The sequence below is a fragment of the Aethalodelphis obliquidens genome, unplaced genomic scaffold, assembly GCF_003676395.1.
Source record: "Aethalodelphis obliquidens isolate GAN/ISIS:26980383/991018 unplaced genomic scaffold, ASM367639v1 scaffold23, whole genome shotgun sequence".
NCBI classification, from domain to species: domain Eukaryota; kingdom Metazoa; phylum Chordata; class Mammalia; order Artiodactyla; family Delphinidae; genus Aethalodelphis; species Aethalodelphis obliquidens.
In genome coordinates, this window is record NW_020837967.1 from 10,806,048 (window position 1) to 10,831,385 (window position 25,338).

The window sequence follows — 25,338 nt, forward strand, 5'->3', positions numbered from 1 at the left end:
TATGCCTAAAATGTAAAATAATGAAGAGCCTTTTGGGATTACTTCACCCCAGCAATCTGAAGCTCTCAGAGACTTGGGTAGTTTGCCTCCAAGATGGAGGAGGTAATCTTGTTTTACTTACTAAGAGAATGGTACCTCTGGTATGTGACCCCCACTTTCAGAGTACAAAACAGCAGCTACTTTGCCTAAAGAAGAAGATGGCACTGGGATGAAAGGATACAAGCACTCAAGATCATTTGGGGTCTGAGAGATTTGACCCCATGCACCATGAGTTCCTTGCCACTAAACAGCAAGGAACTCATGGTTCCATGGTTGAATTATACTTCCAGTGGATATAGTTTCCTTGTGAGCCACCCTAGTGGTGTCTTAGATGTACAAATGTGGGGTAAGAACAATAGATGATGAGACTGTCAACAAGACTCAGATTTCCAGGTTTGTTCACGTTAACTTCTTCTGAGCTCAATTAAACCTCCTCACAAGGCCACATTGATCATTCTGTAACAGTCCAGATCTTCACCGACAAATCACTGAGTTAAAAAAATGTGACTACTGCCCAGAAGGCAAAGACCAACCAGTAGAAAGAGCAATGTAAAAATGGTAAGCCTGTTGCCCCTCTTAGACCATTTGGGCTAGATCCTTCCCAAAGAGATCTCTGGATCCAGGTTACTGAACAAAAGCTTCCCAAAGAGGAGACTGATGGACTTTCCCACCAAGAACTTATGGTCATAGAGTGAGTGGGTCATGGGATCCACTAGGCTGCTCCACTAGAGTCTGCAAGGTCATGGCCTTACGATTAATACAAGTGCTATTCCCTCTGCTCCTCCCAGTGAACCTGGGGGTAGGGGTGGGGAATTAAAATCCCCTATTAACTTTTAACCAAGTTTTTCAGCTTTTAAAAATAAATAAGACTAGTGGCTGGGCCAAGGTTTCTATGTCTCTAGTGGGGAACAATGGTCCTATATCAGGTTAAGAGTTCAATGGGGAGCTAGGGGAGAACCGCATTTATTGGGTCTCCTGGATACTGGTGCATAGTTAACTGTGCCCTCCACAATCCCTGACACTACAATGAGGGGGTTATAGGTTAAATTGTTCCCACTTCCCCTCTACCAAGAGGGAATTCTTATCCCACGGTACCTTAGAATGTGACCTTATTTAGAAATAAGGTCTTTACAGAGGTAATCAAGTTAACATGAGGTTATTAGAGTGGGTCCTAGTCCTTATAAAAATGGGAAATCTGAGCACAGAGACAGACAAACATATGGGGAGAGCACCTTGTGAAGATGAAGGCATAGATCAGGGTGATGAATCTACAAGCCGAGGAATGTCACATGTTGCCAGAAAACCACCAGAAGGTGGGACAGAGGCAAAAAACAGTTTTTTTGCTCGAGTCCTCAGAAGAAAACAACCCTACCAATATCTAATCCCACACTTCTACCATCCTGATTGTAGGACAATATTTTTTTAAGCCATTCAGTTTGCGGTCCTTTGTTATAGCAGTCCAAGCAAACTCATATAGATTTCTGGTACTGGGAAGTGGGCTACTGCTGTCAAAAAACCCTTTAAAATGTTGAAGCCAAAGAACACCAAATATTGCCAGCAAACCACCAAAAGCTAGAACAGAAGTATTGAACAGATTATCAATAACAATCCCTCAGAAGTGACCATCCCTGCTGACACCCTGATATCAGACTTCTAGCCTCCAGAACTCTGAGACAATAAATTTCTGTGTTTTAAGTCAATGAGTTTGTGGTACTTTGTTACAGCAGTGCTAGGAATCTAATACAAAGAAGAAACAAACAATGCTCTCTGGTTTTGAGTCTCAGTCCAATACCATCAGAACCTTTACCAGATACAACTATAAGTGGGCCCCACTGGAGCATTACAATTGTTATGACCACCATTGTAATGGCTCCCACTATTGAATATATATTGGTACAGATGTACTGTCTAAGTGTATCCCTGCTTGAATTCACTCCAAAGTCCTGAAGGTAGTTGCTGCAGTTAGGGACATTTTATGGCATGTGGGGACCATAAACCTACCCTCCTAACACTGTGCAGTTCTACTGTTTACCAGTAAGGTATCAATGGACTAGCAGAGAAAAGATATAGCTATCCTAATTGCTGAGCTTAATGGAGCCACAGTTTTCTGAGACTAATTCTCCATTCAGTAGCCCTGTTTGACCTGTGCACCTGGCCTCAGTCGCGTAGAGACTCAACTGATCGTGGCTCAATGCTGTAGTGCAGCCCTGGGCACTGGCACTAACTGACTTTGGGACTGTCACAGAGGCTACTACCCAAGATGAAGAAGTTTGGTGTACTACATCTCAAACTCTCTCTTCAGTATCACTGTCCACACAGATGATCAGAATAGGTATAGATATAGGTATAGGTATACATATAAAAACTGGGGAGAGTCTGACTCCAGGCCAAAATTCTATGTGTGATCTTTCAGGCTCAACCATGCACAATTACAGAGGCCTTATCTGGCAGCTGTCATTGGGAAAAACTTCACACCCCATACTATATTTGAGGCACAGCCAGTGCACTGCAGGCGTTGGAGGTAGTTGCAGTCATGGACTAAGATCCATCCGGACTGGCATATCTGCATTCTAGCTCAAGTGTATCCATTGGGAAAACTCCTTATGAGGCAGAGGAGACCTCAGGTGAGGCATTATACTGTTCAGAACTTCTGCCTAGACCATCTTACTGGGTGGCCTTAAAAACTCTTTTTCCATTCTGGTTCAACACTTTTCCATTCTAAGCCCTCTCTCCTCTACTTCCTCGTGGCACTTGGGTCCATAAAACATCAGAGGCTTTTGGGGGGACTTAGTCCACAGTAAGATGTTCCTCTCATCTGCTCTGATGCACATGACCCACCTCTGGGCCATTCTGTGGGGCAAATAAAACATTGGTGGAGCTAGGGCCTTTCTTGTTTAGGCTCTTGCTTATACTATCTCAGTAAATAAATAAATACTTAATTGTTACTTTCAGTTAGTCTTAATTTACCAACTAAAAACTGGCAGCTCACTTTTTGACAAACTGACACACTGAGCAGGCGGTCGATGAAACACAATGCTCTTCTAGAAAAGCAAAATACTGAAACTTCTACTGGGCAACTTTGGGAGATATGAAAAAAGTCTTTGGGGGTGCTCTGACATAGTACTAGTGGATTGTTTGCGTGAGTCCAGCAGGGCTCGTTATCAGCTATGCCAGTGATTCTCAGACAGTGACAGTGGATGCCACAAAACACTCTTGGAGAGTGCTAATGGATTGTTTACATAAGATTTTCAGTTCTCAGGGGAATGGTCCTTCCCTTGAGCTCCCAACTCCCTGGCTGAGTTCCCACAGTAAGTCCAATTAGAGAACCAACAGAGGGACTCTAAAAAAGCTAGGGAAGCAATTCTCTAGATGCTGATTATTGTTCTCTGATGATGGATCCAACAATCAGAGACTCTGTGAGTTGAACTGTATCCAATGACTACTGTTATCTCCAACCACATTCTTGGTGCCAAAACAGAGCCCAGAACACAGCAGTTATTAAAGCTTGTCCCTTTAATTAAAAATAATGTAGAGCCCTTTGGAATCACTTTATCCAGTGACCTGAAGAGGCCTTAGAGCCTTGGGTAGTTTGATTTCCTTAATGAAGGATGTAATCTTATTAAACTTAGCAAGAATGGTGCCTGGTGGTATCCATCAATACAGATCCTTCCCACTTTTACTCAGACCTCTAAGCTTTCATAAATAAACGTGACTAGAGGTTAGACAAGGTCTCTATGTCGCCAGTGGGGAACTGAGGACATATGCTAAGGTCAGAGTTCAAACTGTGGAGGGGAAATACTGCATTTCTTGGGCCTTTTGGATACTGGTGAATAAATTTCTGGGATTTCGACAGTCCCTTATAAAAGGATGAGGAGGAAACAGATAATTCTCTGTAGTTTTAGTCTACCTACCACTAGGACTCTTTTCCAAACCCAACTATGAGTGAATGCCCTTTGGACCACTACAAACCTCCATTATTGTGGTTTCTACCACCGAATATGTTATTGGTAGAAATGTACTTTTTATATCAAGCAGCACTAACCACCCCCCACCAAGATAAGATTTACAGTTAGGGTATTTTAGTGGGGTATGTGAAAGATTATGATCTACCAAACTACTGGCAACTAGCACCTCTGTCTACCAAAAACAAAGTCACAGGCCTTGGTAATAAAAAGGGGCAACTGTCTTCATTGTTGAGCTTTCAAAGGCCAACAAATATCTGTAAACTATTTCTCCATTCAGTAACTCCACCTGGACTGTGTGCAAGACCTTTGGTGCCCAGACTCTAAATTGATTAGGGTTACACAAAGCGTTAGAGCTACCTATGGCACCAGTGGTACCTGACATTGTGACAGTTATAGAGGTTATATCATCCAAGATAAAGAATCTTGGTGTCCTGTGGTTGACATCACAAATGCCCTTCTCAGCATCCCTCTCCATATGCATGTTCAGAATTAGTTTGTTGTACGCAATATGGGTTGTATTACACCACTAATGTCCTTCCATGAGACTCCCTAAATTCTCTACCTGTAATAATGCATAGGTAAAGACTTGGAAAAAGTCCTGCTCCTTGAGGGAGCACTAACCTTCCACTCTATTGATGAAATCATCCTAGTGGGCTCAGACAAGGGCACTACCCAAAAAGAACTGGATGTCCTGTTCACCTACAAGTATCATATAGTTAGGCTGTTATTAACAAGGTACATGGACCTAAAAATGAAGTAAAATTCCTGGGCATGATCTGTAAGGGGCATAATCCAGGGAAGATGACTGTCATGCTTTCGGCCCTCTCTGTCCCCCTAAATAAAAATCATCTGAGCAATTGGTGGGACTATACAGATACCGCCACACTCTCACAGGGATCACACAGCACCCAACAATCTGGTTACCATAAAGATGACTACATTTGGCTGGGGCCTTGATGGACAGGATCCCCTGGAAGCCATTCAACTGACTACCCCAGATGCCCTTTTTGTGGACCCCTCTGATTTTCGTTTGCTGTTTCAGTTAGGACTCTCAGTAACATCTCTCTTTGCCTACTGGAATCTATGGCAGAAGGCCACTACCATACATCAGAGGCATTCAATGGACTTTGGGTCCACAATCTGCCAGAGCTGGCTAAAAATTGCATATCCTTTATGAGAGAGTTGGTGCATATCCTTTATGGGACAATTATTGGTCTGTTATTGGCCTTGAGAGCATGACCTTGGTCATGTAATAATCTTAGGACAAGAAATTCCAACCAAAACATAGAATACATTTGCTTTTGTTCTATAGCTTTGTTAGGGTATTCATATCTTATGTCAAAGTTTAAAACATCTATAAAATATATGTACAAAGACATATTCATGAAACAAATAAAGTTCTTCTGATGTATTTAATGTAAAACTCTATAGAAAAGGACTTGGGATTAGCTCAAGATGGTGGAGTAGGAGGACATGACTTCACCCCCTTCTTACAGAACCACCAAAATCACAACTAACTGCTGAACAACCACCAATGAAAAAAAGCTAGAACCTACCAAAACAAAGATACCCTATATCCAAAGACAAAGAAGAAGCCAAAACGAGATGGTAGGAGGGGCACAATCACAATAAAATCAAATCCCATACCCGCCAGGAATCCAAACACAACACTAAAGTTAGTCATCAAATCACAGAGAGAACAAAAGAGGGAGGGAAGAAAAAAGACCTACAAAAGCAAATCCAAAACAAGTAACAAAAAGGCAATAAGAACATACATATCGATAATTACCTTAAATAAATGGATTAAATGCTCTAACCATAAGACATAGACTGGCTGAATAGATACAAACATAAAATCCATATACATGCTGTCTGAAAGAGACCCACTTCAGATCTAGGGACACATACAGACTAAAAGTGACAGGATGGAAAAAGATATTCCACGCAAATAGAAAACAAAAGAAAGCTGGAATAGCAATACTCCTATCAGACAAAATAGACTTTAAAATAAGGACTGTTTTACAGAGTCAAAGAAGGACACTACAATAAATAAAGAAACAAAGAAGGACACTACATAATGATCAAGGAATTAATCCAAGAATAAGATATAACAACTGTAAATATATATGCACCCAATATAGGAGCACGTCGATATATAAAGCAAATACTAACAGCCATAAAGGGAGAAATCAACAGCAACACAGTGATAGTGGGGGACTTTAACACCCCACTTTCATTAATGCACAGCTCATCCAGATAGAAAATTAGTAAGGAAATACAGGCCTTAAATGACACATTAGATAGACGGACTTAATTGATATTTCTAGAGCATTCCATCCAAAAGCAGCAGCACATTCTTCTCATGTGCACATAGAACATTCACCAGGACTGAACACATGCTGGGCCACAAAGCGAGCCTTGGTAAATTTAAGAAAACTGAAATCATATCAATCATCTTTTGTGACCACAGCACTATGAAATTAGAAATAAACTACAAGAAAAAAAAAACTGTAAAAAACACGAACACGTGGAGGCTAAAAATATGCAACTAAACAACCAATGGCTCACTGAAGAAATCAAAGAGGAAACCAAAAAATGCCTACAGACAAATAAACATGAAAGCACAATGATCCTATGAGATGCAGTAAAAGCAGTTCTAAGAAGGAATTTTATAGCAATACAATCTTACCTCAGGAAACAAGAAAAATCTCAATTAAACAACCTAAACTTATGCCTAAAGGAACTAGAGAAAGAAAACAAACAAAACCTAGCTAGTAGACGATCAGAGAAGAAATAAATGAAATAGAGATGAAGAAAACAACAGCAAAGATCAATGAAACTAAAAGCTGGTTCTTTGAAAAGATAAACAATATTGATAAACCTTTAACCAGACTCATCAAGAAAAAAAGGAGAGGACTCAAATCACTAAAATTAGAAATGAAAGAGGAGAAGTTGTGACACCACAGAGACACAAAGAATCATAAGAGACTACTACAAGCAACTATATGCCAATAAAATGGACAGCCTGGAAGAAATGGACAAATTCTTAGAAACGTACAGTCTACCATGATTGAACCAGGAAGAAACAGAAAATATGAACAGGCCAATCATAAGTACTGAAATTGAAACTGTGATTAAAAAACTCCCAACAAACGAAAGTCCAGGGTCAGGTGGCTTCACAGACAAATTCTATCAAACATTTAGAGAAGAGTTAACACCTATCCTGAAACTGTTCCAAAAAACTGCAGAGGAAGGAAAACTCCCAAACTCATTCTATGAGGCCACCATTACTGTGATACCAAAACCAAACAAGGATACCACACAAAAAAGAAAACTACAGGCCAATATCACTGATGAACACAGACACAAAAATCCTCAACAAAATACTAGCAATCTGAATCCAACAATATAGTAAACAGATTGTACACCATGATCAAGGGGGATTTACCCCAGGGATGCAAGATTTTTCAAGATCCACAAATCAATAAGTGTGATACATCACATCAATAAACTGAAGAATAAAAACCGTATGATCATCTCGATAGATTCAGAAAAAGGTTTTAAGAAAATTCAACACCTATTTGTGATAAAAAGTCTCCAGAAAGTGGGCATAGAGGGCACATACCTCAACCTAATAAAGGCCATATATGACAAACCTACAGATAACATCAAACTCAACAGTGAAAAGCTGAAAACATTTCTTCTAAGATCAGGAACAAGATAAGGATGTCTACTCTCACCACTTTTATTCAACATAGCTTTGGAAGTCCTAGCTACGGAAGTCAGAGAAGAAAAAGAAATCCAAATTGGAAAAGAAGAAATTAAACTGTCACTGTTTGCAGATGACATAATACTATAGATAGAAAATCCTAAAGATGCTACCAGAAAACTACTAGAGCTCATCAAAGAATCTGGTAAATCTGCAGGTTACAAAATTAATACACAGAAATCTGTTGCAGTTCTACACACTGATAATGAAAGATCAAAAAGAGAAGTTAAAGGAACAATCCCATTTACCATCACATCAAAAAGAATAAAATGCCTGAAAATAAACCTACCTAAGGAGGCAAAAAACCTGTACTCTGAAAATTATAAGACGCTGATGAAAGAAATAGAAGTTGACACAAACAGATGGAAAGATATACCATATTCTTGGCTTGGCAGAATCAATATTGTCAAAATGACTATACTACCCAAGGCAATCTACAGATTCAATGCAATCCCTATCAAATTACCAATGGCATTTTTCACAGAACTAGAACAAAAAATCTTAAAATTTGTGTGGAGACACAAAAGACCCTGAATAGCCAAAGCAATCTTGAGAGAGAAAAACAGAGCTGGAGGAATCAAGCTCCCTGATGTCAGACTATACTACAAAACTATAGTCATTAAAACAGTATGGTACTGGAAAAAAATGGGAATATAGATCAATGGAATAGGATAGGAGGCCCAGAAATAAACCCATGCACCTATGGCCAATTAATCTATGACAAAGGAGGCAAGACTATACAATGGAGGAAAGACAGTCTCCGCAATCAATGGTGCTGTGATAACTGGACAGCTACATGTAAAAAAAAGAAGTTAGAACACTCTTTAACACCATACACAAAAATAAACTCAAAATGGATTAAAGACCTAAATGTAAGACTGGACACTATAAAACTCTTAGAGGAAAACATAGGCAGAACACTCTCTGACATAAATGGCAGCGATATCTTTTTTGATCCGTCTCCCAGAGTAATGGAAATAAAAACAAAAATAAACAAACGGCACCTAACTAACCTCAAACTTTTGCACATCAAAGGAAACCATAAACAAAAAAAAAAAGACAACTCACAGAATGGGAGAAAATATCTGCAAACGAAGCAACCAACAAGGGATTAGTCTTCAAAATTTACAAACAGCTCATGTGGCTTAATAGCATAAAAACAAACAACCCCAATAAAAAAAAAATGGGCAGAAGACCTAAATAGACATTTCTCCAAAGAAGACATACAGATGGCCAAGAGGTACATGAAAAGATGTTCAACATCACTAATTATGAGAGAAATGCAAATCAAAACCGCAATGAGACATCACCTCACACCAGCCAGAATGGCTGTTTTTGCACCAGTACAATACTGTCTTTATTACTGTAGCTTTGTGGTATAGTTTGAAGTCAGGGAGCCTGATTCCTCCAACTCCGTTTTTCTTTCTCAAGATTTCTTTGGCTATTCGGGGTCTTTTGTGTTTCTATACAAATTGTAAGGTTTTTGGTTCTAATTCTGTGAAGAATGACATTGGTAGTTTGATAGGGAGTGTACTGAACCTGTAGATTGCTTTGGGCAGTATAGTCATTTTCACAACACTGATTCTTCCAACCCAAGAACATGGTATATCTCTCCATCTGTTTATGTCATCTTTGATTTCTTTCATCAGTGTTTTACAGTTTTCTGAATACAAGTCTTTTGCCTCCTTAGGCAGGTTTATTCCTAGGTATTTTATTCTTTTTGTTGCAATGGTAAATGGGAGTGTTTTCTTAATTTCTCTTTCTGATTTTTCATTGTTGGTGTATAGGAATGCCAGAGATTTCTGTTCATTAATTTTGTATCCTGCAACTTTACCAAATTCATTGATTAGTTCTAGTAGTTTTCTAGTGGCATCTTCAGCATTGTCTATGTATAGTATCATGTCATTGGCAAACAGTGACAGTTTTACTTCTTCTTTTCCAATTTGTATTCCTTTTATTTCTTTTTCTTCTCTGATTGCTGTGGCTAGGGCTTCCAAAACTAAGTTGAATAAGAGTGGTTAGAGCGGACATCCCTGTCTTGTTCCTGATCTTAGTGGAAATGCTTTCAGTTTTTCACCATTGAGTATGATGCTTGCTGTGGGTTTGTCATATATGGCCTTTATTATGTTGAGGTAGGTTCCCTCTATGCCCATTTAATGGAGAATTTTTATCATAAATTGGTGTTGAAATTTGTCAAAAGCTTTTTCTGCATCTATTGAGATGATCATATGGTTTTTATTCCTTAATTTGTTAATGTGGTGTATCACACTGATTGATTTGTGTATATTGAAGAATCCTTGCATCCCTGGGACAAATCCCACTTGATTGTGGTGTATGATCCTTTTAATGTGCTGTTGGATTCTGTTTGCTAGTATTTTTTTCAGGATTTTTGCATCTATGTTCATCAGTGATACTGGTCTATAATTTTCTTTTTTTGTGATGCCTTTTTCTGGTTTTGGTATCAGGGTGATGGTGGCTTCGTAGAATGAATTTGGGAGGGTTTCTCCCTCTGCAATTTTGGAAGAGTTTGAGAAGGACTGGTGTTAGCTCTTCTTAAAGTTAGTGAGGATCAGTGGCACTTCGTGGGTGGACCTCCTTAAGAGTGTCTGACAGCAGAAAGTTTGGTCAAGGAGGCTAAGAGGAACACTCAAGTCCTTCTTCCTCAGCTAGAAACCATTTGGGCTGTGACAGCTTTGGCCCACCAGATGGGTTATCTATGACTAAAACACATGTTTAGACCAAGTTTCCAGAGGATAGCAGCCCTGCAGACTACACTGGTGGTCCCTTGGTTCTACAATGAGAGAGTGACAGTGGTGGATGATGAGATTGTTAACAAGACTCTAAGTTCATTAGTGCCACTCCTGCTGGTTATCAAGCTCAATTAAAGCTCCTCATAACATCAGGTCCGTCTGTTAGTGACATAATCCAGAACTTAACTGACAAATTCCTGGGCAGGGAAAATGTAACTACTGCCAAAATAACAGAGAGAGACCATCACATAAGGTGACATGAAAATGGTAACTGGGAACACACTAGTGGAGAATTTGGGTAGTGCTCTCCCAATACCTCTGGGTCTGTTTTTTAAACAGTGGGAGCTCAAAAGAAGAGATTAATGGGTTCTCCACTTAGGAACTCATGGCCAAGTAGCATACCTTAAGGGGCCAAATGGCAACCCCTATAGGGTATGCCAGGTAATAATGACCCCTATGACTAACAGAAGTGCTATTTCTTTTCCTTCTTCCAGCAAATTCTAAAATGAATCATAGAGCCTTACCAACTTTTACCCAAACTTTTTGGATTAAACAAGACTATGAAATGTCCAATGTTCCTAAGTCCAGAGTGAAGAAGTGAGATCCTATGCCAAGGGTCAAAGTTCAGAGTACACATGAGGGAGAATTGCATTTCTTGGGCCTTTGGTAATGGTCCACAGTTGATGGTGACCCCCAATCCCCTGGAATGAGAATGAGAAAATTGATAATGCTCTCTGATTTTCTGTCTGAAGCCAACACCACCAAGATCCTTACCCAGCCTGACTACAGGTGTAACATATCATTATTGTGGCACCACTACTGAATGGATTATTGTTATAGATGTATTATCGATATGTATACCGGATTACACTTACTCTAAAGCCTAAAGGATATTATTGCATTTAAGACCATTTTAGTGGGGCATATGGAAGACTGTAAACCTACCAAACTATTACCTGCTAGCAGTATTGTCTCTCAAAAACAGCATTAATTGCCTCAGGAATTCAAAAACAAACAAACAAAACTGCCCCCATTGCTGTGCTTAAGGAAGCCAAGGTTCATTATCTGAGTTTTGCAAAAGGCCTTGGGTACCTGGAAACTCAAGCAAAAATCAGGCTCAGTGATGTAGTACAGCTATGGCAATAGCATTACCTGACACTGTGACTGACATAGCTTTTGCCCAAGCTGAGGGAAATAGGTATGAAGCAATTCACATTGCAAATGCCCTTTTCAGCATCCCTGCCAAACAGATGATCAGGATCAGTTTGCCTTTGGTGTAATGCGTTGCAATACACCTTTAATGTCCTTCCACAAAGCCATGAGCAGGAAGAAGTCCCACTTCCAGATGGAGCCCTAGCCTTCCATATATTAATGAATGCCTCCTAGTGGGTCGAGGAAAGGGTACCACTCAACCAGGACTGTATGCCATTTTGACGCACATGTAGCAACATGTCTAGGACATTACTATGGACAAGGCACAAGGGCTTATGAATCCTGGGAAATTTCTGGGAATAAACTGAGAAGGGACAGTAGCTCTCAGTCCAGAGACAATAACTGCCTAGTTTTAGTCATGCTCAGGTTCTCAGCCCCAACAAACACAAAGGATGCCCAGTGACTTGTGGGAGTATTCAGATACTGGTACTCACAACTTCCCCTACAAGGCCACCTTGATGACAGCACCCATCAATCAGGTAACCAAAAAGACCTTTACCCTGAGTGGGGCCTGACAACAGGATACCCTAGAGACCCTCCAACGGGCTACACAGGCAACCCTTTCCCTTGCCCCCTTGAATCCACCGCCTTTTAGGTTGCGGGTCTCAGCAACCTCTCTGTTTGCCAATTGGAGCCTGTGGCAAAAGAACACTGCCACACATCAGAGGTGCCAGCTGGCTTTGGACTCATAATCTTCTACCGTTAACTGAAAGTAAACACCCTTTGAAAGACTACTGACCAGTTATGGATCTTGGTGGACACTGAGTGCAGAAGTCCCGCCATGAAGTAGTTTTATAACAAGAAATTCCAACCAAATGTTAAATGTTTCTTCTTCTCTAGTTGTTTTATGGTATTCACATTTAGATCAAAGTGTAAAATTCCTATAAATTATATGCTCAAATACATATTCATGAACTAAAGAAATAAGTTCTGATGTGATTACTTTTTTAACATTTAAAGGTACCTATAATTGTTATACTTACTACTGTGTTGTCCTCCTCTGGAAGTTATTTGTTTTTGTACTTGCATGGGGAGTTTTGACACTGAATCTTGATGTTTAAGCACAGGATTTTTGTCTGGTGTGTCATCATGAGCTACATAAAGAGATGCATTTAGTTCCTCCATGGAAAAACATATCTAGTATGCAATCTCTAGATTTCAAATTTATAACATATATACAGCAAAATTTTCTCTCATTTTGATAAAGTTATAAGTAAATTACCATAATGTCAGACGTGACATAAAATTTGAGAGGATATTTTTAATGGGCATTTGTTAAAGAAGGTGTAACACTAACATTTCTAGGCAATATCTATTGATCTACCTATCTATATATATCTGTTGTATGTGTGTGTGTGTATATATATATACAAATATATATACACACACACATACATACACAAAATATTCCTACCACGGGTGGTGATCTGAGCATGTATGCCAAGGTCAGAATTCAAAGTGGGGTGGGGCACTGCTGCATTTCTAGAGCCCTTAGGCTACTGGTGCACAGGCGACCATGATCTCCATAGCCTCTGACACCAGGTGCTGGGGGAAAGAGATAAAGCTCTCTGGCTTTTCATCTGAGGCCACCACCAAGGACACCCTTGGTCAAACACTACACTGAGTGTATCCTTTCAGGCAACCACAAAACTCCATTTTTATGGTCCCCGCTACTGAATGTGTAATGATGTAGATGTATCTTCTATGTGCACCCACATTCGAATTCAGTTCCCTCATGGGAACTGCTGTATTTAGGGGCATTTTAGAGGGGCACGTGGAAGACTGAGAACCTCCAGACTAAACAGTGCCTCCCACTTGTGTCTCCCTAAACTAATTCCTGGGAAGAAAAAGACATAAACTGCTCTCACTGCTGAGCTTAATAAACAGAAATTTCTCCATGAGACTATTTCCCATTTGAATAACTAACTTGATCTTTGCACACAGCCTCAAGTACATGTGACTCAACTGATTTTGGTAGGTCAATGCTATAGTACAGCGGTGAGACCCGGTGGTACCTACACTGTAACTGTCATACAGGCTGTTTTCCAAACTGAAGGACCTCAATATGCAAATCAAATGCCCTTTGCTGCATCCCTCTCCACATAAATGATCCCAGTTATTAGTTTAACCTTATATGAAAGGAGTTGCAATATCCTACTAATGTCCTTCACATGGCCACCAAATTGCTCAAATATCTATAATCAGGGCACAGCTCATGACGTCTAAGCAGCCTGCTCTCAAAGGGAGGACTAGTTTTCATTCAAGTGGGCCCAGACAAGGACACCCCCAACAAGGATTAGATCCCTGTGAACCCACCAGTAGCTCTTGGCTGGGCCATCAGTACACACAAGGTACAGTTAGTTACCTGGTAACTTAGTGAAATTCCTGGACATGTCCTCTAAGGGGCATGACATCTCATTCCAGAGGATAAGACTGCCACACTTGGGCTAATCAACTCCAATAAATAAAAAGCGGTCCAGCAATTAGTGACATTCTTTGACCACTTGCACTCTCATTTGCCCATGTGGAGCCCTTGATGACACCCATCTATGGGGTTACCAGAAAGGCTGCTTCCTTTCAGTGAGGACACAACCAAGAGGGTGCCCTAAGGACCCTCCAACAGGTCCCATGACCCCCATCTGATGCTTGATTTACAGATCTCAGAAACATCTGTTTGCCATTGGAGCCTATGGCAAAAGGCTGCTGTGACACGTAGAGGAATCCATTGCACTTCTGTACCCATAATTACCTGGAGTCAGCTGAAAGGCACACTACTTTGGAGAGACAATTATTCACCTGCTATTGGGCCTTGGGGCATTCATCTTCTGGTCATAAAATAATCTTAAGAACAGAAATTCCAACCAAAGGGTTCAATATTTCTGTTTTTCTCTAGTTATCTCATGGTATTCACACTTTAGTCAAAGTGTAAAATTTCTATAAAACATATGCTCAAAAAATACGTATCCATGAACCAAAATAAAAACATCTTGTAATGAGCTTAATTTAAAATCACTTGAAGTCTTCTGTAGCTTTTGTACTTACTAATATGTCTTTCCCCTTTGTGAGGGCTTTGTTTCTTCACTTGAATCTCTGATTTTGACACAGAATCTTGATGCTCAAGCATACGATTTCCATCTGGTACTTCATCCTGAGCTACATAAAGAGAAGGATGTAGTCCATTAAATAAAAAAAGAGATCCCTAGATTTCAAATTTAAAGCAGAGAACAGTGGTATTTTCTCCCATTTATATGAAGTTATAAGTAAATCACCATAATGCGAGATCAGATGTGAAAACTATGAGTCTTAATGAGTGTGTGTGGAAAGTATTTTTTCATATCATTAATATTCCTAATTTTAAATATGTTTTATATTAGTCTCTCATTTTCTGAGTTTTCCTGATGTTTTCAGTTAATACACACTGATAGATCAAACAAGGAAAATAGATATGTTCAAGATTATTCATTGCAGCATACCTGTAATTGCAAAATACTCAAAACCACTTAAGCGTACAAGCTAACGAATTGGTAAGCTAAAGTAGTGTATGTAAACTATGAAAATATAAACTATGGGATATGATGTAGCGCACACAGCTGTACAAATAGGTATAAGAGGAAATGAAAAACATCCTGACAAACTGACTTGGGAGCATTTCTAGGATGTAAGGCTTAATGAAGGAAAAAAACCTGAAAGAGAGAATTTTAACAGGCTAACTTTTAAGAAAGAAAGAAGAAAAGGGGAAAAAAAAAAGACAAAGATAACTTATCTTCAAAAGATGAAACAGAGAAAATATAAACCAAAAGACAACCTGGAGGGTTACAGAAGTCACTGCAGAAAGTGCTGGCTGAGTTGTACCCAGTGACTACTATTAACTCTTAGCCTGTCTCTGGTACTGATGGATAGCCCGTGATACAGTGAGGTTTTGAAACTCATGTCTAATGAAAAAGGCTCCAGATTTCTCAGTTTCACTTGACCAGCAACCTGAGGAGACTACAGAGACTCCACCATGGAGGAGCTACTCTTGTTAACTTCGTGAAGGACAGTGGCACCTTGTTGGCGGTGTCCCAACAGAACCCCTGGTTCTGAGTTCCCTGACACGGAGCACTTTGTCCAAGGAGGACAAGGAAGGGGGTGGGGAAGAAAAGACACAAACACCTAAGACACTCCCTTTCCTCTTCTGGCTGACATTTGGTTTCTGAAAATTTCCACCCACCCATGGTGAGTTCCCTGCTGCTGGAAACACTGTCTAGTTACCCAGCAGTGGAGGCTCAAGGAAGGGATGGATGGACTCTACCAAGGATCCTGTGGACAGGTACTGAGCCATGGGGGCCAACACACAGCCCCACGAGAACCAAAATGGTGATGACACTTATTACTAATACACATGCTATTCCTTCTGCTCCTCCCAGCAGTCTCAAGATGAAATGGAGAACTCTATTTTTACCCAGAATGCTTGGCTTATAAAATTACACAAAATTAGGGATTAGCCAAGTCCCTATGTCCCCTTTGGCACCTAAGAATATATGCCAACTCAGAGTTCATAGGGGCAGTGGGGGGAGACTGCATACCTTGGGCCATTTGGCTACTAGTTTACCAATGACTGTTACCTTCACAACCGTGACGCCAGGATGAGAGGAAAACAGTTAATGCTTTTTGGCGTATACTTACACCTGGCCATGGTGGGGGGTGCCTTTGGACACTATATACCTCTATTTTATGGCCCCCACTACTGAATATATAACGAGTACAGGTGTATTTTCTATGTGAACTCCAACTCACATCAGCACCAAGCCGTGATGAGCACTACTGCACTCAGGGTCATTTTAGTGGGGCATATGGAAGACTGTAAACCTACCAGACTACCAGTGCCTAGAGATTCGTCTCCAAAAACAACTACTAAGCAAAGAAAAACAAATGCCTGCCCTCTTTGCTGAGTTTAGGTAAGCCAAACATCTCTGTGAGATTACCTCTCCATTCAATAATTGAGTGAACCTGTGCATATGGCCTAACATGCCTACAGACTGGATTACAGGCAGCTTAATGCTATGGTACAGATCAGGACACTGGCCTTACCGAATACTGTGACTGCCATAGAGGCTCTTGCCCAAGCTGAGGGAAACAGGTATAAAGTAATTCACATTGCAAATGCCCTTCTCAGCATCCCTGTCCACACAGATGATCAGGATCAGTTTGCCTCTTGTGTAATGGATTGCAACACACCTTTAATGTCCTTCCCACAAGGTCATGAGCAGGAAGAAGACCCACTCTCAACTAGCTGCCCACTATATTGGTGGCATCCTCCTGGTGGGCCCAGGCATGTGTACTACCCTACAGGGACTGATGCTATGTTGATCCATACTCAGCAACACAGCTGGGTCATTAACAGGGACATGGACAAGGACTGTGTGGGAAAGCACAATACGTATCATCTTGAGGAGATAACCACCAATATTTGTCCTCTTACTCACAACAAATACAAGAGTCCCAAAAATCTGTGGAGCTATTCTGCTACTGACACTCTTACATTCCCCTCAGTGGGATCCTGACTGCAACCAACTATTAAGTTTCCAAAAATGCACCTACATTTGAATGGATCTCAAGCGGATGGTCTGGAGGCCATCCAACAGGCCTCCCAGGTCACACTTCTCCTTGGTCCCTCTGATAATGAACTGAGATACAGCTCTCAGCAACTTCTCTGTTCATCATTTAGAGTCTTTGGAAGAAGGCAATTCCACAAGATAGTGGATTAATTTAGGCTTCTGTATGCCTAACTTCCTGTAGTAGGGTGAAAGGTACACACATTTTGAAAGACAATTATGTGCCTATTATTGGTTTAGTGGATACTAAGTGCATGAACCATGACTATGAAAAATATTACAATCAGAAATACTGACCAAAAGTTTCATAACTTTAGCTTTTATCCTCTAGTTATCTTAGGGTATTTATACTTTAGGTTAAAGTATAAAATTTCTCCAAAATATATATTAAAATACAGATTTATGAACCAAAGAAGATCTTTAGCTGTAATTAATTTTAAATAACTTAAAGTTATCTGTAGTTAGTATACTGACTGTGTCTTTTCTCTCTTTGTTTCTTTATTTGCATTTGGGTTTTTGACATTGGTTCTTGATGCTCACATATAAGATTTTCATCTGATGCTTTATCATAAGCTACATAAGAGATATACTTAGTCCACTGAATAGAAAAATACAACTATTATAAATCCCTATATATCAAATTTATAATAAGAATACAGCAACATTCTCACTTTTCTGAAGTTATAGTGAAGTCACCATAATGCTAGATCTGATAAGACTGTGAGAGGAGTTTAATAAATAGATGTGTTTTGACTCTTTCTCATTATCTCATAAACATTTCCAGGCATTATACATAGTTTATATTTGTCTCTATTTCTCTTAGGTTATTTATATTTTACAGATCACATAGACTTCATAGACCAATCAACAAAATGCAAGTGTACAATTTGCTAATTACAGCATTATTCGTAATCGCATATAAATGTTCATGCATGGGAAACTAGATAAACAAGCTAATACATATACTATAAACTTGGTAAATTATGGTAAATAACATGGTACAAACTGTTGTATGTAGAGATGTAAAAGGAATCAAATGAACCTCTATAAACTGACTTGGAGGGATTTCAAGAAGATAATATCAAGTGGAAAAAAAAACCCAAAGGTGAAAAGTTGTGTGGTACCTTCTAGGTAAGGAAGAAGGGAAAATAAGGAAATAAGAGACAGAGAGAGACAGAGAGAGAGAGGGGGAGAGAATTAGTGAGATACTTACCTTTACAAAATGAAAAACAAGTGAGATAGAAAACAATGTAGTTGGTTACCCATACGGTAAAAGGGAGAGAAATGAAGAAGAAATGCTACTCCTCTAAGTATACCTTTTTGTATAGTTTTTACTTTTGGAAGCAGGGTCAGGTTCCACATGTTTCAAAAATAAAATTAAATAACAAAAGAGGAACTAAAACCGAAAGCAAACTTAAAGAAATGAACCTACTGAAAGAAAAAAAGTACTAATGCAAGTAACTCATCAATACAATATTTGACATATACCCTCATTCACGGGCAGAAGTGTGGAGAGACTGTAAACACATGACAAAATATTTTCAGGAGGATTGTTTTTCCATACCTATAGGTGAAGAAATTCCAAAATAATTTTATAGGCATAACAAGATGGACCAAATGAGTAAATGTGTTATATTAGTCAGAGAGAGTATTCACGAAGTGGAAGAAAGGACATGCACACATGAAATGGAAGTAGGCAGAACAAGCCCTGAGGGGATGAAGTAGAATTGAAGGTTTCCAAGATTTATCATGAATTCTAAATATGTCTATGCAGGTTTATATACACACGTGTAGGTATACAGGCCAATATATGTGTATAACTACATATGTATATACAAGTACATATATAAAAGTGTGAATATACTTAAGAAACCTGACGCCAGGCTGGATCTCATGTGTGATCTTTCAGGCACAATCACAGACAATTATAAAGGCATTACCTGGCAGTTACCATGGGGAAAAGAAGTTTCTCAACCCACAGAGACTTGATGCATAGCCAGTGCACTGCAGGCACTGGAGGTGGTTGCAGTCAGGGACACAGCCCTTCCGCCCCCATCACTCTCTCAAGTACACTGCATTCTTAGCCCAGTCACCGTCAAATGGAGGCGGGGGGTGGGACTTGACTGGGACACTGTATTGTTCGGGCACTGCTACTGCCTAGACTACCTTATGGGGGGTGGGCGGGGCTTGAAGAAACTTTTCTCAGTTATGATTCAGTATTCAGGATGTTTCTACTCCCATCCCTCCCACCACTACCTTTTGAGGGCGTAGGACCCATAAAATAGCAAGAGTCTTTTGTCTGGTGCTCCTTCAGCTGTGAGATGATCCTCTCCTACATCTCATACCAGTTTGCACTGATACATCTAACCCTCACCCACTGCTGTTTCAAGTGGGAAAATAGAACATTGCTAGAGCTGGGGTCCTTTACTGCTTGAACTATTGAGGTAAGTGAACAAAGGTTTGTTACTTTTAGTTTGGTTTGTTATTTTAATTGACCAACTCAAAAACTGGCGTTTCTCTCTCAGACAGATTGGAGCAGCAAGCAGGGTAAGTGAAGCTCAATGCCTTTTGGGAAGGCACACTTTGGGATGTGCTCAGTAAATCAGTGGGACATTTCTGGAGTGATGGGGGAGAGGGTACCATTAGCCAGAGGGTATCATTAGCCAGAAGTCTGAGAGCCCCCTGGGGCAGCCAGGCCAATGTGCTTTGGACAGGGCTAGCAGACCACACAGGGTGCTCTAGGAGAGTGCTATTTTATTTTTATAGGCTTTTCAGTTCTGAGGGGGGAGCAAAGTTTCTTCTCTTTAGACCTTGATTCACTGGCTGAGACACCTCCTGGGTCAATCAAATTAGAGATTCACCAGAGGGACTCTGAGAAAGCTAGGGAAGCAATTTGTGGCTACTGCTTATGGTCCACCAGTGATGGGATCTAAAGTTGTGGGAGACCCTGCATGACCCAGTAGCAAAAGAAATCTTAGAAACCTGGTAGTTTGCCTCCATATTAAAGGGATTAATCTTGTTAAACTTGGTGAAGGAGAAGGTCACACACACTGTTGGGCCTGTCACTACAAAACACCTTCTTTAGAGAGTCTTGACAGCAGTCATATTGGCTGAGGAGGTGGAAGAAAAGTGGGGGATAAAAAAAGCAAGCATCTGAGACTCTCTCCTTCCTCATCTGGATACTATTTGGCTCTGACAGGATGACCAATCTGTGATGAGTTCTATACCACTGAAAAACATGTTTGGATCACCACTGCAGAAGTGACCGTGTCCCTCTGTGCTGCGCTGGTGGTCCCAGGGTCTACACTGATAGAGTGAGGAGAATGAGATTCTTAACCAGACTCAGATTTCTTGATTCATTCATGCCACCCTTGCTAGATAGGTATCAAGCTCAAGTAAGCCTCCTCATAAGGTCAGGTCATTTGGCACTAGACAATTTAGATATTAACTGCCAAACTGTTGGACATGGAATAGCACCTACTGCCAAGGTAGCAGTGACTGACCAACAGTAAAAGCAATGTGAAAATGGTAATCAATAACCTGCTCCTGGACAATCTAGACCTAGATCTCTATAAGAGATCTATGGGTGAATATCCAATAACGAGGTGTCAAAGAGGTAGGCTGATGGGCTCACTACCAAAGAACTCATGGCCTGGTAGTGGGCCAAGGGATGCCTGAAAGGAAGCTGAATTGGGGTCCACGCGGGGATGACCCCTATGACTAATACAAGTGCTATTGCTCAGGTCTTTCCATTGAATTTTGACATGAGACTGAGAGCCCACCAACCTTTTTCAAGAACACTCTGTTTTCAAAAATGAACAAGACTATGAGTTAGACCAAGTCCCTTTGTCCTCAGTAGGAACATGAGGACCTATGCTAAGGTCAGAGTTTAATGGGGAGGTAGGAAAGGACTGCATTTCTTGGGTTTTTTGGATACTGGGGCTATGTGACTGTGATCTCAACTCCTGACACCAGCATGATGGAGAAACACATTATGTTCACTGGGTAAGGGTGAGGGATCTGGGTAAGGGTCCTGGGTCATTGGGTCTGAGGCCATTACCAATGGGGATCCTTATCCAGATCCAACGATGGGTGTTTCCCTTTAGATCACTATAAATTTCCATTGTTATGGCCCCATTAATATACGTTATCATTACTATAAATGAACTGTCAATGTGAATCCCTGCTTTGTATTAACTCCTAACAGGAATTGCTGCAGTTAGGGCCATTTTAGTTGGCATGTGTTAGACTGTGAACCTATCCAATTACCAGTGCCTAGTGTTTTTTTCTCCCCAAATACCTACCTGGGGAAGAAAAATGACTGCTTCAGGGAGTGAAAGTTTTCCATGAGACTATTTAACTATTCAATAACTCAGTCAACTTGTGCCCACAGCTTTAGATGCACAGAGACTCATTTGACATACATAGCTCAGTGTCATAGTGTAGCCTTACACCTATGGTATCTGACATTGTGACTGTGATACAGGCTATTGTCTGAAGTTGAGGGAACTTGGTATGCAGCAGTTGATATAACGAAAGCCATTTTCAGCCTCCCTCTATTGTGGATGATCATGATCAGTATACCTTGTTGCGGGTTGGTCTGCCATACACCACAACCATACTCCCAACAAGGCTACCAAAATTCTCCAAATATGTCATCAACACAAAAGTGATGATATGGAAACATCCCACTCTCAGAGGGTGCAACAGACTTCTACTCTATTGATGACATAGTCTTAGGGCCCAATATGGGTACTATTAAACAAAGACTGGATGCCTCACAGACCCACATATAGCAACTCAGTGGGGTCATTATTATAGAAAAGGTAGTAATCTGGCACCCTAATAAAATTCCTGAGCATGATCTGTAAGGGTCATGATATCTCATTCCAGAGAAGTGTGCCAAGCGTTGGTCCTCTGTACTTCCACAAATGAAATGAAGACCTAGCAACTGGTGGGACAATTAAGCAACTTACACTGTCACATTCCCCATGTATGGTCCGTGATGGCACCTACCTATGGAGTAACTAGAAAGGCCTCTTCCTTTCAGTGGGGTCACGACCAAGAGGATGATGTGGAGATCCTCAGACAGGCCACCAGGCTGCCCTTCCCCACCCACCCCCCGCCATTTGCTCTTTGAGTTACAGAACTCAGCAACATTTCTGTTTACCAGTTGGAGGCTGTGGCAGAAGACCGCTGACACAGGGGTCTTGAGGCACCCCTTTGGGCTTTCAAACCCATATCTCTAGGAGTCAGCTGAAAGGTAAACACCCTTTAAGAGACATTTACTGACCTGTTATAGGGTCTTGGTAGATGCTGAGTGGCTGACCTACGACCAAGGGATCAGAAATACCAACCAAAGGGTACGAATAATTTTGCCTTTGTTCTCTAGTTATCTTAGGGTGTTCACACTCTAAGTCAAGGTATAAGATTTCTATAAAATACATGTTCATGAACTAAAGAAAAATAATCTTCTGATAAGTTTAATTTAAAATAAAGTTATCTATAATTATTATACTTACTATTGAGTCTTTCTCCTTTAGAAGGTCTTTGTTTCTTTACTTCCAGTTGAGTTTCTGACATTGAGTCTCCATGCTCAAGCACAGGATTTTCATCTGGTACTTTACGATGAGCTACACAAAGAGAGGCATTTAGTCCAATAAAAGGAAAAACAGATACACTGTTTGATCCTATACTTTCAAGTTACTGACAAGTGTACCTCAGCATTTTCTCACATTTTCAAAAGTTATATGTAAATTACTATAACGCTGGATTGATATGAAAATGGTGAGAAGAGTTTTAATGGATGTGTACTGAAACTGTCTCATCATTTCATTAATATTCATAGGTTTCAAATATGTTCCAGTTTGGTCTCCAGTTTTCTTAACACTTTAGGTTAAAACACAGTCATAAACCAAACCACAAAAAGGTATATGCACAAGATTATTCATTACAGCATATCTGCAATTGTAAAATACTCAGAACCACTTACATGTGGAAATGTAGGAGACTGGTTCCATAAACCAAGGTATATACTATAAACTATGGTAATATCAACTATGCTGTACAGTATGGTCCAAACAACTGTACATACAACTGTAAAAGGAATGAAAAAGATCCCATAAACTAACATGGCGGAATGTCTAGTATATAATGTTAAATGAAATAAAAAACTGATAGAATAGTATATTATCTTTTAGGAAAGAACAAAAAGAAAACAAAAAAAATAGAGAGATAGTTACCTTTACAAAATGAAACATAAGAAAGATAAACCAGAAAACAAAATAGTTTGTTACCAAAGACACTGAAGACCATGCTCACTGAATTACTACTGTTAGTGCTAAGTCTGTCCCTGGCATTGATAATACAGCCTATAATGCAGTGATTTTTTGAGACTCATTTTTAATGAAAAAGAATGTAAAGCTCTCAAGATTGCTTTGCCAGGGCTTCCCTGATGGCGCAGTGGTTCAGAGTCCACCTGCCGATGCAGGGGACACGGGTTTGTGCCCCGGTCCGGGAAGATCCCACATGCCACGGAGCAGCTGGGCCCGTGAGCCATGGCTGCTGCGCCTGCGCGTCCGGAGCCTGTGCTCCGCAATGGGAGAGGCCACAACAGTGAGAGGCCGGTGTACCGCAAAAAAAAAAAAAAAAAGATTGCTTTGCCAGTGACTTGAGGAGACCAGTTAGACTGGGGTACTTCTCCTCTATCATTAAGGAGGTTATTTGTTGCTTCCATGACCTGACTACTGTAAATAGTGTTGCAATGAACATTGGCATGCATGTGTCTTTTTGAATTACCATTTTTCTCTGGGTATATGCTCAGTAGTGGGATTGCTGGGTCATATGGTAGTTCTATTTTTAGTTTTTTGAGAAACATCCATACTGTTCTCCATAGTGGCTGGATCAATTTACATTTCCACCAACAGTGCAAGAGGGTTCCCTTTTCTCCACCCCCTCTCCAGCATTTACTGTTTGCAGATTTTCTGATGATGCCCATTCTAACCGGTGTGAGGTGATACCTCATTGTAGTTTTGATTTGAATTTCTCTAATAATTAGTGATGTTGAGCATCTTTTCATGTGCCTCTTGGCCATCTGTATGTCTTCTTTGGAGAAAAGTCTATCGACAGACAGAAGAATGGATAAAGAAGACATGGTACATATATACAATGGAATATTACTCAGCCATAAAAGGGAACAAAATTGGGTCATTTGTAGAGATGTGGATGGACCTAGAGACTGTCATGCAGAGTGAAGTAAGTCAGAAAGAGAAAAACAAATACCGTATATTAAGGCATATATGTGGAATCTAGAAAAACGGTACAGATGAACCTGTTTGCAAGGCAGAAATAGAGTCACAGATGCAGAGAACAGATGTATGGACACCAAGGGGGGAAATGGGGGGTGGGCTGAATTGGGAGATTGGGATTGACATATATACACTAATATGTATAAAATAGATAACTAATGAGAACCTGCTGTATAGCACAGGGAACTCTACTTCACTTCGTTGTACAGTAGAAACTAACACAACATTGTAAAACAACTATACCCCAGTAAAAAAAAGGAGGTAATTTGTGAAACTTGGTAAAGAGATGTGTCACAGCAGACTCCCTCTTTCAGAGTGCTTTGACAGCGGTCACTCTGCCCAAGGAAGTGGGGAGGGCAATGATGTGAACACTTGATTCCCTCTCCTTCCCCAGCTCCTTTCTCAGGTTTGGCCCACTTATGATGAGTTTCCTGACACTGAAAAAAGGTGTTTTAACCACCCGTATAACCATCTGGAAGGTGCCTGATAAGCCACCCTGATGGTCCTTTGGTTCAACAACGAGCAGCAAGAACAGGAGACAATGAGACTGGTAACCAGACTCAGATTTCCAGTGTCATTTGTGCCATATGTGCTGTTTTCCTAGTTCAATTAAACCTCCTTATAAGGTGATGTCAATTGGTTTACAAGACAATCCAGATCTTCACTGACAAATTTCAGGGAAAGGAAGAACCAGCAACAGAT

The 25,338-nt window shown here is 40.4% G+C and overlaps 1 protein-coding gene across 5 annotated transcripts in view; it reads right to left on the reverse strand.

Moving 5' to 3' along the window:
• Nucleotides 1-25,338, reverse strand: part of CCDC7 (coiled-coil domain containing 7) — a 276,653-nt gene that overhangs the window by 97,398 nt on the left and 153,917 nt on the right. For all 5 annotated transcript variants that reach the window (XM_027121767.1, XM_027121770.1, XM_027121768.1 and 2 more), the window contains 3 exons: nucleotides 22,852-22,962; nucleotides 14,778-14,888; nucleotides 12,719-12,829 (listed from right to left, as the gene is read on the reverse strand). In XM_027121767.1, coding sequence (XP_026977568.1) covers nucleotides 12,719-12,829; nucleotides 14,778-14,888; nucleotides 22,852-22,962 — 333 coding nt within the window. The remainder of the gene's footprint in view (nucleotides 1-12,718; nucleotides 12,830-14,777; nucleotides 14,889-22,851; nucleotides 22,963-25,338) is intronic.